This window comes from Corvus brachyrhynchos, unplaced genomic scaffold, assembly GCF_000691975.1.
Source record: "Corvus brachyrhynchos isolate BGI_N302 unplaced genomic scaffold, ASM69197v1 scaffold4, whole genome shotgun sequence".
NCBI lineage: Eukaryota > Metazoa > Chordata > Aves > Passeriformes > Corvidae > Corvus > Corvus brachyrhynchos.
The window spans coordinates 2,020,553-2,038,422 of NW_008237878.1; the positions used below are offsets into that span (position 1 = coordinate 2,020,553).

Below are 17,870 nucleotides of genomic sequence, written 5' to 3' on the forward strand. Positions count from 1 at the left end.
CCAAGACCTACCTGTGGGCCAGGTACCACGAGATGAAGAAGCTGGTCTACGGTAAGGGGGCTGCCACGTCCAGGGCCGGCCTTTCCATTCTTTTCTTTTCTCTCCTTTCTCTTTGCATTTCGGTGCCTTTCCTCGCCCCGCAGCCCTGGGGATGTCCCCGGGCTGTGCAGCTGCCGGGTTAGGAGCCTTTCTCCCCGGCGATGCCATCCACATCTTCCATCGTCCGTGACTCTCTGGGATGGTTTTATTTCACTGAAATCTTGATCTTCCTCTCCCCATTCTGGGCTTCCTTCTGTGCAGATTCCCCGGCTGGTCCCAGCGTCTCAGGACGTGCAGGGTGTATGGGACTTTTCATAACTGGCCTTCTTACTGTGGGCATTGTCACGGCAAATGGTCTAAATGAAGGGCTTGTTGCCTTTTTCTCCAGTTTGCCGTTGGCTGGCATACGGAATCGCGGTTGGACTAGGACAAATAGATGGGCATGCACAAGGGTGAGCCTGGAGAAGACTGATGCTGCAGCCCTTAGGATGTGTCCTGGTCCTGAGCTCAGTTTGTGTTCCACATGTGACACACCTTTTGCTCATGAGTGTGTGTGTTTTTGCTTCTTTGACCAAAAAGTTACCTGGCTCTGTCGGGTACTTTGAAATCTTGCCAAGCAAAGAGAAAACTCAGACTGCTCGCCAAATCTGTCTATGTGTAAAACAGGATTGTGGTCTTTTTGGCAGCAGCAGACCTCCACTGTATTAAACTCTCCTATAAATAGCTTTAATGACATGAGGGCAGGGAACTTTTTCCTGTTGTTTTCTTGATTCTTGGAATGCTGAAGGTAAGCACTGTAGAGACCTAGGAAGTGTGAGTTTGTGCCTGCTCTTACAGAACTCTCCGTTAGCTTTTATTTACCTGTGGGCTTGGATAAGGATGGCAGCCAGCCGTAGGCATCTGGAAAAGCCCTCTCCCTGTTCTGATATCGGCAAGGTCTGTCATTCCTTCCTCCCCCACCTTCCAGTACACTGGATTTGACATAAAATCTGGAGTCCTTCATGATGCACAAATGTAAGGGAATTGTCTGCTGATCCATTAGGTGCTCAGCCTGCTGCATTCCAGGATGAGCCCTTCTTTCCCAGCGCCGTTGAAGGCAGTGCAGGGTGCTGACAGAGGACTGGAGCTTTGCTAACACCCTCCAAGGTCGAGTTGTGGTTTTAGCCCTACTGCTTGAAAGAAATTCCAACTTGCAATGCTCCTATTGCTGTTAGGACCTTGATATCCTCAAAGGCATTTTTTTCTTTTCCATAATGGGATTGAAACCATAAATGCAGATGTGTGTTAATAGGGTGTGTCATGGTCTCTTGGCAAAATGCTCGGTTTGCTTTGTGATAGATTGTGGAGTTTGCATTTGCATAACTCTGGGATGCAAGAGATACCCTTTTTAAATGAGGTGGAGAAGTAATCAGCAGGAGTAAATGCAAAGTGAAGTCAGGTGAAGTAGCCCAAGTGTTACAGAGAAGACTCATCACAAACCTCCAGGTGGCCATCAGATGTGTTGAATAAGGCCTTCGTTATAAGGCCCTCGTTTGTTTAACGAATAGCTCTCCAAACTACAATTTCAAGACTGTGCTGTTATTCAAGTCTTGTTAGGAAGAGACAGAGTTGGTCCAAGTTGGTTTTAATCGTTGCTTTGATGACTAAACAGTTGTGCAAAATGTGGCATCAGTCTGTTCCTTCGTGCTTGATTTCTAACTGATGTGAAGGTGAATGTCTGTGCTTGGCTTCTCAGTACTCCCTAGCATTGAGTTTGGGCAGACTCCTCTGATGCCACCTTCTCCTTCTCCTTCCCCCTCTGAAACGCCACCTTTGTGCAGTCCTTTGTCCTGTGTTCTCGGTTATTGCCATTGGTTTGATGAGAGGTCTCTGCCAGGAGAATTTATTGTGTGTTTTCAGAGCAGCCCTTGCTTAGGACCGGATCCACGGAGCACTGTCGCATTTTTGCACGATAAATGCTGACTGAGTTGGACAGGGCAGGCTGTGCAGGATGAGCTTCTGTGCAGTAAAGTTCAGTGGAGGTGCAGGTTTGGTGGCCAGAGCACAGGCACAAGAAGTTCTCAACTCTGTGTAAACACATCTGTGCTCTGCCAGGCTTCAGTGAGGTGACACAAATGACAGCACAACATAGCTGTGTCCTCTGAGGTAAAATCTCTTCTCAGTGTTGACTCAAGAGAAGCTATTCTCTTCATTATCCCTCCTGCCTATTGCAACAATGACTCTTAGCACCAAATTTCGTTACCTCTAAAAATTTGAGGCACTTACTGTGCTTTTTTTTTTCCTCTGGCAAAAGGAAAAGTACATTCACATTAGTCAGAGGGATGGAGTTGAGCAACACTTGCTGTCTTCTGATCTGATAAGTGTCAAGGAAGGCTGATAAGATCTCTCAGTAAGCTTTGAAGTCCTGCACTCTAGGAAACATCCAATTCTGAAGCAAGGGGACTGCCAAGCCGGTGAGGCTTTGGCTGTGAGGAAGTGTTTGTTTTTCCCTAGGTGCTCCAAATCTGTTAACAGCGGCTACACTAACTCAGCTTTCCTAGGGAACCTTTACAATATCTGCAAACATCTTGCCTCTGAGTGACAAGCTTGGGCATGGTTAAATGTGAGAACAGCCAGAACTGGAAGAGTGACCAGTTATGTAAACTTCCCAATTCTGCCTTTTTGGATATAACCCATTTTTTCTTGTGAAGAACTCTTGTAGCATTTCTCTAGTGCCTTTGTATATTTTAAAAATGTAATTTTGGAATGAAATTATATTTTCTAATATTGCTTTTAGTTAATGTAGATTTCATTGGCAGGAAATCCCAAAATATTTAGACACAATGGTGTAAATTCAAGGTCTTTTAATGTGGTTCATCTGAAATTAAATGGTCTTTAGATAATATTTTTCCCTTCCTACCCCATTGGTAGAAGCATCTACTTTGGCTGGTGGGAGTGCTTTGCAGGAAATGGCACAAAACAATACTTCAGAAGGATAAAGGGGTACTGCGAAGAGAGGAAAAGTGGTGGTTTGTCTTTAGAAAGCAACTCCCTGTGAACAAGGGAAACTTTTTGATTCATGAAGAACACGGAGGATGATGGCCATCTGCTTCTCTGTATCCTTCTTTTCCCTTTCTTACAAAGAAATTAGTACAGATGTCTGCTGTGTTGGACTTCTGGGAGTACAAAGGGTGTGAGAGATGGGAGCGAGTTGCCTTGTTGATGTATTATTCTTCACTAACATGCTGGATCTGAGGCTGAGAAAACAGGAGCATTTCTGCAGGATGCTGTTGGCACCACGGGAGCTCAGAAAAGCAGGAACCGTGCTTGGCACCTCCTGCCCAGAGCGTTTTTCACATCAGAAGGGACCAGATGGTGTCTCTAGTGGTTTCTCGCAGTTAATTACCTGCTTTTGTTTCCATCTCTGCTCTCCTGTTGGGGGTTGAGGGTTATTGCTTTCTAACAATGTGGGTTATTGCCTGGGAAGAGACACCTGTGCTCTCATGGAGACAGTCTGATTTAAGCAGCTGTCCAAGTTCTCAGTGGTAAAATGAAGGACGTGTGTTTACTTTGCATTTACACCCAGGTGTAAAAGGTGCACGAGCTCAAACACGCTTTCTTGTGGTCTGCCTTTGCTGCTGAATTTCATCATGTGCCATGGACATGCAGCTACTTCCCTAAAAACCGTCGGAGTTGCAAACCGGAGCAAATTGTGCAAGCAGGCAGATTCCTGGGGCTGCATCCAGTGCAAGAGTGGCTTTTTCCACACCGTCCTCAGATGTGCTCACGCTGCTTCTGCCTTAGATCAGACTTCCTGGGTGAAGTGCTGAGTAGGCAGTGACTAACTGTGATGTTGTCTGCCTTTCTAGTTAGGACCTAGATGGAAAGAGTAGTTGAGATTATTACTCTTTTTTAATAATCAAAACTGCTCTTCATTTTGTTTTGTGCGGTTGTTTTCTTTAATTTATTGTATCTGTCCAGCAATCCATTACAGTGTCTTGGCAGAGGAAAAGCAGAAGTTATCGTTCTTGAAAAATGGCATCTTCATGAGCTTCTGGTGGGTGTCTGTTTGTTTTGATTTGACAATTGCCAGGAAATCTGAGACAAAGATCCCTGGCAGATTATGTGTGGAAAGTCAGCAGAGCAGCAGCGCCCAAGCCTGCAGCCCAGGACTTGATTAAGCTCTCAGGATTGGTAACCACCCAGCAGGTTATCTTTGAAAAACAAACAAACAAAACACCACAAAAAAGCAAACCAAACCCAAAACCAAACACAAACCAAGCTTCTTGGAACCTGGCTTAGTAACCCTGAGGCATCTTTGGGCTCATGTATTGAAACTGATTTTGTGAGTGCTCCCAGTTTGTGTCTTCTCCCTGCTGTAGTTGGAACCTACATGGAGACTGCATGAGTTTAAGGAGGAGATGGAGACCTGCAGCTCTGTTGAGGAGGGTGCTGCAGAAGGACATTTACACTGAGACAAACATGCATCATGAATGTCTAGACTGAACCTCAGAGCTTTCCTCCTTCCTGGAAGAGCAGTGACTTTGAAATTACTGTAAATTAAAGATGTAGGATGATGGGGTGGACAGAGCAAGCTGCAAGTTGTGAGTGATGTGTAGTAGGAAACACAGCAAGATGTGTGGTGCTTGGGGAAGGGTATGTAGGGAACACGTTGTGTGTGAAAATCATTTTGGCTGGTGTGTGCACCCTTTTTCAGCCCTCATGAGGTAAGAGAGAACATGCTATGTAAGTGACTGACGAAATATGGGTGGGGAAAAATGACCTGGGCAAGAGGCTGTCAGAGGACAGCAGAGAGGCTCTGTACATTTGAGGCTGGCAGGGGAGAGCATTGCTTCACTCAGTGGGTCTAAATGTACTTCATAAATCGTGCTGTGGCACAGTAACTGCTTATGCTTCTGATCACAGATAGGACTTGCTTGGTGAAGCTCAGACTACCCTCTCCTTATTACAAAATCCTACTGCTCCCTTAGTTTTTCCTGATGGTATTTTTGCAAAAGTTGTGGCTGGTATGTGTGGTTGAATCTAGAAGGTTCTCTTGTCTTCTGTGAAAAGAGAGGTGGGGTTCAGGCAATGGTATTTTGTGATGCTCTCAGGCTGTAAAAATGCGTTGTCCTGAATCTGTTAGCAAAAGGGAAATGTTGGAAGACATTTGTCATAAAAAGAAAAAAGGGCTTTAATAGAAGAGGAAAGCCCTGCACATTTCCCCTGAGATGTGATTAAGGTTGTGTCATCATTTTCCTTGTGAGGAAGAAAAATAACACCCAGCAAATCCCAGTGTAAGTTTAGAAAAAGGTCTTTCCACAAGTTGACTGGAGGTGAGGACAGGAAGTGGAGCTCTGTTTGTTTATGGTGCAAAGAGCATTTATGATGAAAGGATTAAAGTTGTGATCATCTGAATCCTATTTACATTTCCCATCTTTTAAAATCTCGGTGGAAAGTACTTGGAATGCATCCGCTCTCCTAAGCTTCTTCCAGGAACTTTGCCACCAGCAGAGCACTGACAGAGAGCTTTTGTTCCTGACGTGTAGCCAGCAAGTCAGCCCTCCTGCCTTAATATACTGCTTTATTTTCTAGTGATTCCTCTCCACATGGTTTGGTGAATTGCCTTTGAAAGCCAAATGGAAGTCAGTTAGGAGAGTAGGATGGGTATGTTTTGTAACATAGTGATTTTTTTTTTCCCCCCCTGAAAAAGAAACATTTTGAAATATTTGAATCTATTTCTTTGGTTACCTCTCTGAATTAGTGCTCACAAATGTACTGAAGACTTTTGCCTAAATTCTGGTATAATTCCAGACAAAATCTTTCTTGGGAAGGGCTGGTATCTCTTTCTAATAATGTGGTTTTTGTCCTAGACACAAATGGAAGTTGGTTTTATAGCAAGGAAACACTAAAGAACCAGGACAGGGATTCTTGCTAAAAGCCAAAAGTTAAAGTAGGAAAAGAAAAAAATCCTACCCACTGATGCTGAGTAGGATCTGGAAAATGCCTGCACTTTTTCTATCATTCAAAGAGAAAATTACCCATCTTTGAGGAGGGAGAAAATGTCTCCTTCCCCTCTGTCCCCCAGTGTGGTTGTGACCAGGCAACCTACTACAAGGAACTATTCTTATCGCTCTTTCTTGGAAGGGACAGTTCTCATGGAATGGGAAGCCTGTGGGAAGATCTGTTCCTGCCTCTCCCATTGCAGTGGAGCAAAAGCTCTCCTCTCTGGACTAGCTCTGGAAAGGGATATATATATATATATATATACACACACACACACACACACACACACACACATATATATATATATACACAGGTAGTTCAGCTGCTTGCTCACTTAACCCCATTTTCTCAGTGGTCAGTGCTATTCCCAAGCATCTTGAACAGTAACCCTGCTTTGCAGTGACAAACCACATGCAAGGACTGAGCTGTTTCCACAGCTGTTTATCAGAGGAAAGCAGATAACTTGTTGCTATCAGCATTGCATGCTCCAGGAGCATAACTTACTTTTTACATGTTGGTGTTTGTTCAAAACCTTGTTTTATCCTGCCCATTAATACAAAAATTTAAAAAGTCCTAGTGGTACTTGCAGGGTTTCTCTGTGAAGTCTGGTTGTCTCTGTGAGAAACAAAAAATGCCAAAAAACAAACCTCAAAATTTCTGATTTGGAGTAATCTAGACTTTTCCAAGAGGAGAGTTAGCCTGTTTGCTTGTGCAAGTTCTAAGTGAGGGGTGTGTGTTTTTCTGGTGATTTATCACAGCTACCTTTCACACTGAAGCCTGCAGAAGCTGCAGCTGCTCTGAGATAGAAATTTGACACTACAAAACCTCGGGTTTGCTTTGCTTCATGTAGGCCAGAGACCAGGGGACATTGTTTTGCAGCTTCCTGACACAAAAGGTCAGTCTTACTGTGCAGATGGATAGACAGCATTATCTCCAGGTGCAGCCAGAGGTTTGCCAGAGGTTTCACAGTGTTTTTTCTGAGCTTGATTATTTGAGTGAGTTAAAGGCAGCAGCCTTCAGCAGCAGCTCTGTCCTCCTTTGCTGCTGCTGTGTGGCATTTCCAGCTGCTGTCAGGTCCAGAAGAAAATGTCTAAACTTCAGTGATCGTCTCAGTTTCTCTAACCTCTCCCCTTTCCCTTCTCTTAGATCTCCTTCCACCAGGAGTCTGCAATCTCCTCAACCCTGCTGCCATCTACGCTAACAATGAGATCAGTCTGGGAGATGTGGAGATCTATGGCTTTGACTATGATTACACATTAGCACAGTATTCTAATTTACTACACTCCATGATTTTCAACACTGCCAGAAACATCCTAATAGAGCAATTCAAGGTAATGAGGTGCTAGGAGTTTCCACTCAATTAAGCTTGCTGCTGTCTTTGCAATGCTCCAGACATGCTTGTGCAGGCATTGTGCATGCATGTCAATTACTTGATTTATTGAGGTAAATTTAATGTTTCACAATCTTTGATTGCAGACTTAATTTCCTTTGAGATAATTTAACATGATGTATACTCCTGGGGTTTTATAAATGTGGAGTGGGAGCCTTAGTCTAGAAAAGCTCTGGTCAGTTGTACTCAACTATGGAAATAATGCCTACAGAACTACTGGTCAGAGGTGCACATGGTGGATAAGCATAAACCATGGGCCAACACCGAAGCTGTGAAGGACTTGACACATGCTGGTTGATGGGATGATGCCCTAGAACATGTCCCAGATCAGACACCCTGTTTGCAATGGGTGACTGCTCTATGCATTTTTTCTCATCGTTTCTTTCTGTTTAGAGGCGCTCTGCAGTGCCAAGCTTTGCCAAATATATGCATTGAGTGGAGCTTACAAGAAGTGTCCTCACTGCCTCAGTGAATCTGATGGCTTTTCACTACTGTCCCTTACATGAGACAAACTAGTTTTGGATATCTTGATCCTTTGTCTTACTCCATTCATCCATTTTCTTTGTTAAAAGGGCAAAATTAGGCAGCACTAAACGAGCTCAACAGGTGAAATGATTTTTTTAATTATCCAGTGCTTATGCTCTAATGATGTCACTGTTTGTCTTCCCAGTATCCAGAAGGGCTTGGGAAGTATGACTACATTCCAGGGTTTGCCATACGTGGGCTTCATTATGATGTACAAAAGGTAAGCTGTACAAAGTTCACTCTCCTGGGCTTTGTCTTCTACTGTTACATTTTTAGTGGAAATACTTCGTCATTGCTTGCAATAACATCTATCACCAAATTACCAGTGAGTCTGTGTGGATGTGCTTTACACTACTTGGGTTCTTCCCCAAGGAAAGATGTTTATTGTGCCAGCCTGACCTCCAGCAGAATGGGACATTCTAGCAAAGGCCTCTGGTAAACAGCTTAGCCAATTTAAAAGTCAGTTCATTCCACAGGCTAATTAATAGAAAACTGAGCTTGTTTGTGTGATTGTTTCTGTCTTTCAGGAAATTTAAACAGCAAAACTCAATCCTGCATCTACAAGTACTTGCCAGGAGCAGAGGCATAATGTCTTCCTCCAATAATAGAAATGACTTGTCAGGAGAATGCTTTAGGAAGCCTTCCCCACCCCCTACCCCGAATAATAGGACTGCCTGGAATAAGATCCAAGCTACTTGAGATGCATGCTTCTTAGGAACACAGGCAAGCAGAGGGCAGGCATTAGCTTTAACCCTTTTCAGTGCTTTGGACTGATTCCCTGAAAGCCTGATGCCCAGTGATGTCATGCTGGCTGCTGCAGCCAGGCAGTCAGGTGGGAGCACAGCAGAGAAAGTTGCTTCACTGGTGTAGCTTTCTCTTACGTTGAGTTTGAGCAAATTCAGGGAAGCAGGCAGTGCAGGCTGGAATGAGTGTGCTGTTCTCCAGCAGGAGGGGAAAAAAAGAGAATGAAGGAAAAAACTACAGAGATTTTCTGTCTTTTGTCCTAACTGTGATGACAGCATGGCAGCAGACCACTCACGCCTCTGGCCTTACAAAGCAAGAAGTAGATCTGTGGGAAACTGAAGGTTCTTTCTCTGTTTAAATCTTTGGCTGGTATATCTGAGAAGCACAGGCGAGTGGCCTGGCCAAGCAAAGCACCCTTTGAGTGAGTAGAAAGTAGAGAACTCTCTTTTCTCAGGATCAGAGTTCGTAAACCACACAGAAATCTAGGTTGTGCCTGTCTAAGTAAAACTTCCAGCATATTTGCCTGCACTCCTCACGGATTACTGGGAGGTCTGCCCACAGTGTAGCAAGATGCACTGATATGGTATCCTGATGAAAGAAGTTTGATGCTGTGTTCCTTGTGCAAGCTCAGAGTGATGTGGGTTTAGTGTGAGGCTGCTTTCCATGCCCAAGGACTTGTGTTACAGCTTCAGAATGATGGATGGAGGAGAAGGGATGACTCATGATTAGGGGAGTCTGATAGTAAAAATGCAAAGAAAGCTCTAATGTTACCAGCCTGGTGTGCTCCTGAACATCTTTCCTTCAATGTCTTCTACTGGGGAGGGGAGAGCTCTTGTGTGAGGAAAATGACTGGGTGCAGCTGTGCTCAACTAAAACTTGCCCATTTAGTTCTGCTTAGGATAAATGTGGGGAGAAATAGATCTCTTGTGCACACAAAGCTCCTTTGGAATGTGTGTTTTCTTGGAAGGGAGGTAAGAATAGACTGACTTGAGTCACAGAAACATTGTTGTCCCTGTTTTTCAACTGCATCCCTGTCTACGAACAGGGATGTAACAGACTTTGGCTCATAGAAAGATGGTCTTTTCCCAGAGAGGCCAATAAAAAATCACAGTATGAATAAGTGTGTCTAAAAGTACCTGGAGAATAAGTGCTGCCTAAAGTACATAGATGTGGGATGTTCATACTGAACTTTATTTTCTGAATGTCATTTGTGTGGAACTTTAAACTTTAATAAGGCTTCAGTGTAAAATTTTAACAGTAACCCAATTCTAACAGTAAATATCTCTCCCTTATCACAGAGTCTTCTCATGAAGATCGATGCTTTCCATTATGTCCAGCTGGGGACAGCATATAGGTCTGTCAGTTCTGAAAATCATTTTCTAAAAGCTCATATATGCCAAGGTGGTTTTCTACATCTGAGTGTATGTTCATAGCATGTGTTGTTGTGTTTCTTTCCTGAGCAGAGCACAGTCTTGTCTGGCTCATCCTGTTTGCTCTTGCTTCAAATGCTTACCTGGCATATAATTGCAGGGAGTTATTTTTTCTCAAGCATTTCAAGCCAAGTGTGGGTGGGAAGACCTGGAGCTTTTTGTAATGGTTAATAGCACATCTGGTCACGTACACTGTGTGGTGTCTGAGCTGCAGCTACAGCATGGCTGGGTTAGCACCTGAGAGCAAACAGAGCCACTAGGAAAGGGCTCCTCTGTATGTGGTTCACACATGGGCCTGTCTTCTCCAGGCAGGAGTGCTCTGCTGTGCCTTGGAAAGTGGTCTGGGTGTGCAAATTACATCTTAAAGCAACACAGACATGCCAATAAAGTAATAATGCATCAAAATCTGGGCTCACTTTGAGACCTAGGTGGTCCTATTTTTCCTTTAGCTCTTCAAGAAGAGCTGGGTGTGCTTTGGAATAAGTGGCTGAAACAGTGCAGAGGAAATTTTCCTCCAAAGAGTTGTGAGACTGGAGACTGAGAAAACACCTTGCCCCAAAGAGTAGGGTTGGTGTGTAAGATGTAGTAATTTATAGATAGCAGTAGCAAAGCTTCTGTAAATCCTATGTTGTATTTCCTGAGCATGGAAGCCAGTGTGGTTTTTTTTTCTTGATCTCTGCCCTTTTGCTGTTAAGCTTCAGTAAACACTCTAAGAATATTAAGAAGGGAGTTTCATAATCAGAGAGAATTGGCTTCTCTGAGTGCCAGCTTGGGGGATTGAGGGGAACAGAGGGTTTGTAGTGCTCCATATTTTACTTCAGCTTCATAAAGAGATTTTTAGTGAAAACACATTTAATTTTTTTTTTCCCTAGTGTCCTTTAGTAACTCTTTTTTGGAGTGTCCCTCTAAACTGTCCTTTGCTTTTGAGCACAACTGAGGCAACACTTAACTTCTTAGATGCTGTATCATAACTGAGTAGAAAAGGAGAAAGGGAAAGTTGCTGACTGCTTGAGCAAAGAGTCATCAAAGTTGTGCAAGAGGCAAAACCTGCAGCAGCCAGATAACCTGGTGTTATGAACTGCACAGCTCAGCCATACCTCTGGTTTTGGTGTTTTGGGGAAAAACAGCTTTCTCTGTTGAATGGTCTTAGTCAAGATCTTGTTCTCTTTAGGAAAACTGAATAAGAAGGAAACCCCACTTTCAGCAAACCCTTTTCCTTCACCTTTTCATTAAAAGTGATGTACCTCATGGAAGCAACATCTCCAAACCAAGTTAGTTACCCAGTGCTGCCTAAGTCAGGTCGTGGGGCTGATTTGGTGGGGCAGTCCTGTCAGCAGATTGACAGCAGACAGAGAGAAGCCTCTGGCTGGACTCTGCTGGAATGTGGATAAAGCCCCTCAATTAACTTGTAGGAGCAAACGAGGTATCTGAAGAATGTCTTGGGAAAGATTTTATGTGAATCTTTAGAGCTGTCAGGCTCTCTGCCTGTCTCTTTTGGGCAAGAGGAATTAGTGAGATTTTAAAAAGAGCCTGTTTGCCCCATCCTGTTTTTCTCTACTGTTTGTAGCACTGTGCAGACTGGTGATTATTGACAAACTGTGTTGTTTTGTGTTTAGAGGGCTCAAACCGGTGCCTGATGAAGAGGTGATCGAACTCTACGGTGGTACCCAGCACATCCCCCTGTACCAGATGAGTGACTTCTATGGCAAGGTATTGTAAGCCCTTGGCTGCTGGGATGCAGCAGCAGCTCTTTGAACAGCTTGGAAAACAGAGGGAATTGTATGCACATGTAAATGACTGCAGCCTCCCTTGGAAAGGCTCGGTCCCTAGTGAGCTGCAGTGTGTGTTTTTGTTCTAGTGGGAATATGCCCCAGAGGTTATTTAGCAGTTTAGCATCTGAAAGATATCTGCAAAGCATTTCTAAATACTGCGGCTATTGGCCTAGAGCTGAATGGCTTTGAAGACTGATAGGGAGATGTTCCCTGCTTGTTCCCTGGCCAAATCTAGCTCTGAAGCTACCGGGGCAGCCTGCAGTGCTCCTGTTTGCAGTGAGCTATTCGGGAGGGGGTCTCTGTGTGTAGCTGTAGGGTGCTTGCAATGCCTTTCTTTCTCTCTTTGGTTTTGGGTACGGTTTTTTCCCCTTCATGTAAAGGATTGCCCCCTCCACACTCCTTCAGAACTGCTCAGGGGGTATTATTAATAGGGTTGTCATCCATGAGTGTAGGGGGTAGTAAAGTACTGACATTCTGTCTGTAGGAGCTGTAAAAATCCTTTGGTTGCCTGAACTAGAGGAAGTTAGGAGAGATTTTTCTTCCTTGAGTGTCTCATGTGGTGCAGTGGCCAAGCAGGACCCTTCACATCCCTTCTCCCAGAACTGCTTTGTTTCTTGCCTTAGTTCTGGTGCCTTAGGGGAAGCTGGAAGGAGAATGGCACATTTCCTCTGGTAATACCCCTGTGAGTCTGCTCTGTGAAGTCTCCAGCAAGGTCACTTCTTGATTTTTCTCTTTTTCTCTTGGGAACAATTAGTCTTAGTAGTTGCTTTCTTAATAAGTATATACTCTGTTTATAGCTCAATGACGTTTCCAGCTTTGAAATAGGACATTTCTGTTTAGAATTTGGTATCTGTCTGTAAACTGCCCTCGATTAGCCTCCTCCTGTGCAATTCTCCTCACTCCTGCCAAACTTGAGATGATTTCACCTTTCTTTTTAAATAATTGTGAACATGAAACCTGCTTCAAGTTGTGGCCTTCTGTAGGACCAGGTGCTCATGCTGAGGTGCTGCTTTGTACATACCAGGTGCTTTCTTCTTTCCTGTAGTTGGTATTGAAAAATTTGATGTAACATCTGGCCACAGAAGAAGAGATACCAGCTTAGTCTTTGTGAAGAGGTGAATCTCCTCTCCTAGTAATGTGATAGACTCCATGAACTAATAGGTGGATCCCAAAGAGAAAGAAAGTATTTACAACTAATGGTATTTGCATTCAGCAATGTCCACTCAACCTCTGCCACTAAGTGGGACATATTTTCCCACATCAGTGAGAAAGATGAAGCAAGGGTTAATGTGACTGCTGGTGTGAGCAAGTGCAGTGAACTGGTGAGGAGTGAGCCTTTAATAGGGGTCTTGGATTTGTTCCCCTTAGCCTGCCATGCTGATGTTGCTGTATGGGCACCAGGAAGGTTGCTAACAGGCAACAAGAGAAGTGGGACCGATACGGCTGAAGTGTGTAAATACTCTCCCTTAAGGGTTTTCCTGATTCTCTGTTAGCAGGAGTGTGTGGACAGCTGCATCCCAACACCTGCAGTAGATGGGCACAGATCTTGCCCAGGGTTAGACACTGCAGCTGGGGTGGCTTTACATGTGATGGTCTGTAATGAGGGTGGAGAACTCATGAGTGTTGTGGAGAAAGCAGATGTAACATTCTGAAAGCACAGTCCAATTTTCATCATGGCTCCTGTCACAAGGCCACTAAAGGGAATTGGGAGAGGTTGGATTTGCCTTCTAGGAAAATGGCACAGGCTCAAAAATGAAATCAGAGCTGACAAGGTAAATCTTTGCTGTTAACACTGAACATTTACTTGTCTCTTCTCTTGAAAGGTAGGACAGGTCATTGCTCTGCTAAATCCTGTACCTAGTTATTTCAGTAGGAACTGCTTTTGTCCCTCTTGCTTCTTTCCCAGAATCTCTGAACAGGAAAAAAGGTGAAGGCTGTTTGCAGGAACTTTTGGTTTTGCTATGGGAGAAATATTCCCTTAGCAACCAGACTTCAAAATGGACAGAAGTGCTGGGAGGATTCAGAGTATCCCTAAACAGCACCACCATGTGTGGTATGTGGCCCTTTGTGCTGTCTTCTTCTGTAGGTGAAATTGTCCTGTGCTGGGTGGATGGAAGTTGTATAACCCTCAGCACACCAGCGCAGCTTTTGATTGCAGCATTTTTTGGTAATGCAACTCAGGCAAAATGCTGTCTGTTGTTCCTTTGCCCTTTTGACCTCCATTTGTATTGCCTTTAGATAGGGCTGCAGAGGGCTGGTCTTGTGCCACCCTTACCCAACCAGACTAAATGGGAGGTGTTCTCTTGTTACATCCTGGCATGACAGGGCCACACTTTTGTCATTAGGCAGCAGGGGCCCTGTCAGCTTCCACCATCTGCACCTTCTGTGGTTTTCTGGATGCTGCTTTCATGTCTGTCTTTCACACAGCTCTAATAAATGCTTTCTGAAGTGGGCCAGTATTATCCTACAGCATTGCAACTTCGCAGCTGTCAGTCCTGGATTGCTCAAAGCTCATGCACAGGCAGGATGGAACTGGATTGCCAGGGCACTACTGATGACCAGGTTCATGGGAGGTCTGTGTGCTTTCCCTATATGGGGCCTTAGTAACTGTCCCCATATCTGGTCTGGAACTTTATTGATGGCAGATGAAAAAATTGATCCCAGCTTCATCTTGCAAGTGAGACTCACTGCAGTCCTCTGCACAGGTGGTACATACAGAATAAGCAAAGTTCATTTTATTGGAAGCTCTCTCTGGAGCCAAAGTTGGCTCTTGGCCTGCTGATAGGTTTGTGATTGATGTGTGTGAGAGCTGCAACTTTGCCTAATGCAAGGGAAGTTATTCCTTGGTCAGGATTTAATTGTCCATTTCCACTTGACTTGGGTGGGCTGGAGCTGGTTTTCCTCTGGGTTTTCCGTAGTGACAGACAGGCATTGACAAACAGCTTGTCTTACACTGCCTTGTGAAACCTCACTGGAACGTGGTTTGAGCAGCTTTGATGCCCTGTGTCACAGCCTGGCTCAGATGAGCAAAGGGACATCTTCAGCAAGGCCCTTGTCTGCTGCTGTAGCAGAGCTTTGTCTGTTGGCACCCTTATTAATGCCAAGAGTCCAAGTGGGAAGCAGAGGATGAAATAAAAATGTCTGGGACTGACTTCCGGCTTCCTCCATCTTCACCCTGTGGTATTAAAGATGCTGGGTTTGTTCAATGATTTACGTGAGGGAGACACCTCTCTTTCTTCAAGGTTAGTGTTTTGGTGGAGAAGAGAGGGCTACTGGCTGAGTGGCTGGGACTTCTCACACTAGTGTTTTTCTTTTTGTTAGCCCGGAACATATTTCAGATGATGCTGGGTGATATGAGTTTGCTTGTTGGCTTTGCTATTTTTTTTTCCCAGTATTTTTGGTTTAATGTCTCCCTTTTGTTTTTTGCTTTCCAGGGTCCATCACTTAAGCAGTTTATGGACATTTTTTCTCTTCCTGAAATGACACTGCTCTCTTCAGTCATTGATTACTTCATCACTCATGGCATTGAGTTTGACCAGGTGCATCTCTACAAGGACATATCTGTAAGTGAAATGTCAACTGCCCCACAGCTCACACCACATCAGAGCTGTGAGCTCTGCAGCACCCAAACCCGAGGGGCTGGCAGTGACCAGTTTGATATGACAGCTCTGTTGTCCCTTTAGATCAAAGCATTACCAGGGAATATTCAAAGCTGTGTTTTCAGAACATGTTTGGGTTCTGTCTGTACTACAGAGCTGGTGTTGCTGGTATATCTCGTGCAGGAGAGCCTAGGCTGCTTAAGCTGAAGGTCCTTCCATGGGAAATATGTCACACAGCTTGTGTAAATGTTTTCTGGTTCTGCAGGCTTTTAAACTGTTTTCCTTAGTATCTCATTTTTCAAAGACAACCAAACAGTTTACTTAATACAGTGATTGTTGTAAAACACCTGTCCTTGCCTGCTCTGAGAGTCCTCTACTCCTTGCAGCTGCAGAGTAGTCTGATCCTTTGGAGATGTTTTCCAGTGGGTGGCTGTAGCTTTCATGAGTCATTTACTCCAAGGTGTTAAGTGGCACTTGAAAGGGCTGTGTGGGATTATCAGCATTGCTGGGGCTCTTTGACTTCTCAGTTAATGCTGTAGGCAAGACTAAGTGCTTGAGATTGCTGCTCTGGCTGACTTACACTGATAGACAACACATTTTCCTTATTGCATTCCTTTTTCCATGGAGTAGGGTTTTTGATTTGTACATTGTGGGAATCTTAGGCTCACCCACTGCTGTTCAGTTCTGGGAGGGACATGGGGCTCCATGGGGAAATGGAGCTCCATGTCTGTGCTGCTGCTTTGTGATAAGGATCCACCTGTCAGCTGTGTGTCCTGACCTTCTGTTGGTGCTTGATAGGAATGTGCCAGCCCATTTCCCAAAAGACCTTAACATGTTTTGTGGGTGTTGGATGTTGGTTTTGCTCTTAGAGTGGGGAAAATTGGAAGAGGGGATACAGCTGATTCCTGAGGCTTTTTTCGAAGAGTCTCTTCTGAACCTTCTTTGGAGATCAAAATGGACATGTTCCTAATTGAAATCTTGAGAGCAGGGGGATGGTTGCCATAGATGATAAATGTTCAATACAGGGCAACTGGTGTGGTCCAGCCCTCAGACTCCTGAGTGCTAATCCTGGCTTTTTCTTTTTGGTGGAGAATGTGGTCGTCCCTGAGGAGCAACTGAAGTAGGCAAAGAGAGCTATGACAGAAAATCTGTGGAAATGCCTGAAATCTATATTGAAACTAGGGACCATCATGTGGTCTCACCAGAGGTGTTCTTGCTTTTTTCCTGTACAATGGGAATAAACAAACATTTTTGCAAAACTTATCCTTTTGCAGTACCCAAGTTGGAGTGCAAAGAAATGCTTTGTGAACCTGAGCACAGAGATCCTTCTGTGCTTGCAGACAGGTGTCCCAGAGGAATTGCACAGCCCAGCTGTTAGGACAGCACTGGCTTAACCTGACACACTGCTGTAACTCTTGGTGGTAATGCTGATGCAGCCCGTGTGTTTGGGAGCAGGTTAAGTGCTACAGGCACTGCACTGAGTCAAAAGGGCTGACCCTGGGGCATGGTGTCTTGGGGTGACTTTATGATGTGTATCCCATATCGCTGCCCTATGCCCAGAAATTAAATTTTGTGCCTTTCTATGCCTTTAAACTGATCCTGAGAGGGGGAAGGAAAAACTGAGCAAAACTTTTTCAAAGCAGTTTGCAGCTTGTTCAAGGTCACACAGGGATAGAGACTTTTTTTCAGCTGTGGCAGGAGAGCGAGAGGGAAGGGAAGCACCCGGTTTGCTTTTCCTTTCCAGCCAGCTTTTGGCAGTTTTTTTTCCCCCAGCTCCTTTTCCTTTGGAGAGTTGAACTTTTGTTTTCCTGGGACTTCATTTTTTCCCTTTTCTCTCTGCTGGACTGTTTCAACATCAGAATACATTGGGAGGACTTTCCACCGAGGCCTTGGCCCTGGAGGTGGGCCCACCACCCTGTCCCAGCTCCAAGGAGGGGGAGAGAGAGATCTACGGAAGGACTCTGAAATTTTCCCAGGTTTCTCTCAGCAGAGCGGGAGGTTTTATCATTTATCATCATTATCCCTTTTCCTGTGTGTTTGTTAAATAAATAGTTTTTATCTCTTTCACTTTCCTTCAAGGAAAATTTATTTTTTCCCCGAACCTGGTGGGGGAGGGCTGGTTGTAGCCTGCCTTCTCTCAGGGGATATATTTCTAGATTTGGCCAAACCAGAACACATGGTAAAGGCTGAAGCTGACGTGTAATTAAAGTAGTCCTGTCACACCAGTTTGGTCACTTCATATTTGAGAGTAAGAATGTACAGTTTACCCTGCTTCCCTTTGGAGGCATTTTTTTGAGCCCTGTTTGGCACCTACCAAGCCTCCAAGATTTTACCTGCAGAAACATTATAGTTTGCCTTTTTTTTTTTTTCTTCTTCTTTTGCTTTT

General features: G+C 44.4%; 1 protein-coding gene across 1 annotated transcript in view; it reads left to right on the forward strand.

Moving 5' to 3' along the window:
* The first annotated feature begins 6 nt into the window (after positions 1-6).
* Positions 7-17,870, forward strand: part of NT5DC2 (5'-nucleotidase domain containing 2) — a 25,923-nt gene continuing 8,059 nt past the window's right edge. Inside the window, exons 1-6 of the mRNA XM_008632166.1 lie at positions 7-51; positions 7,171-7,355; positions 8,085-8,159; positions 9,982-10,037; positions 11,730-11,823; positions 15,320-15,448. Of these exons, the coding sequence (XP_008630388.1) occupies positions 33-51; positions 7,171-7,355; positions 8,085-8,159; positions 9,982-10,037; positions 11,730-11,823; positions 15,320-15,448 (558 nt within the window). The 5' untranslated portion in view covers positions 7-32. The remainder of the gene's footprint in view (positions 52-7,170; positions 7,356-8,084; positions 8,160-9,981; positions 10,038-11,729; positions 11,824-15,319; positions 15,449-17,870) is intronic.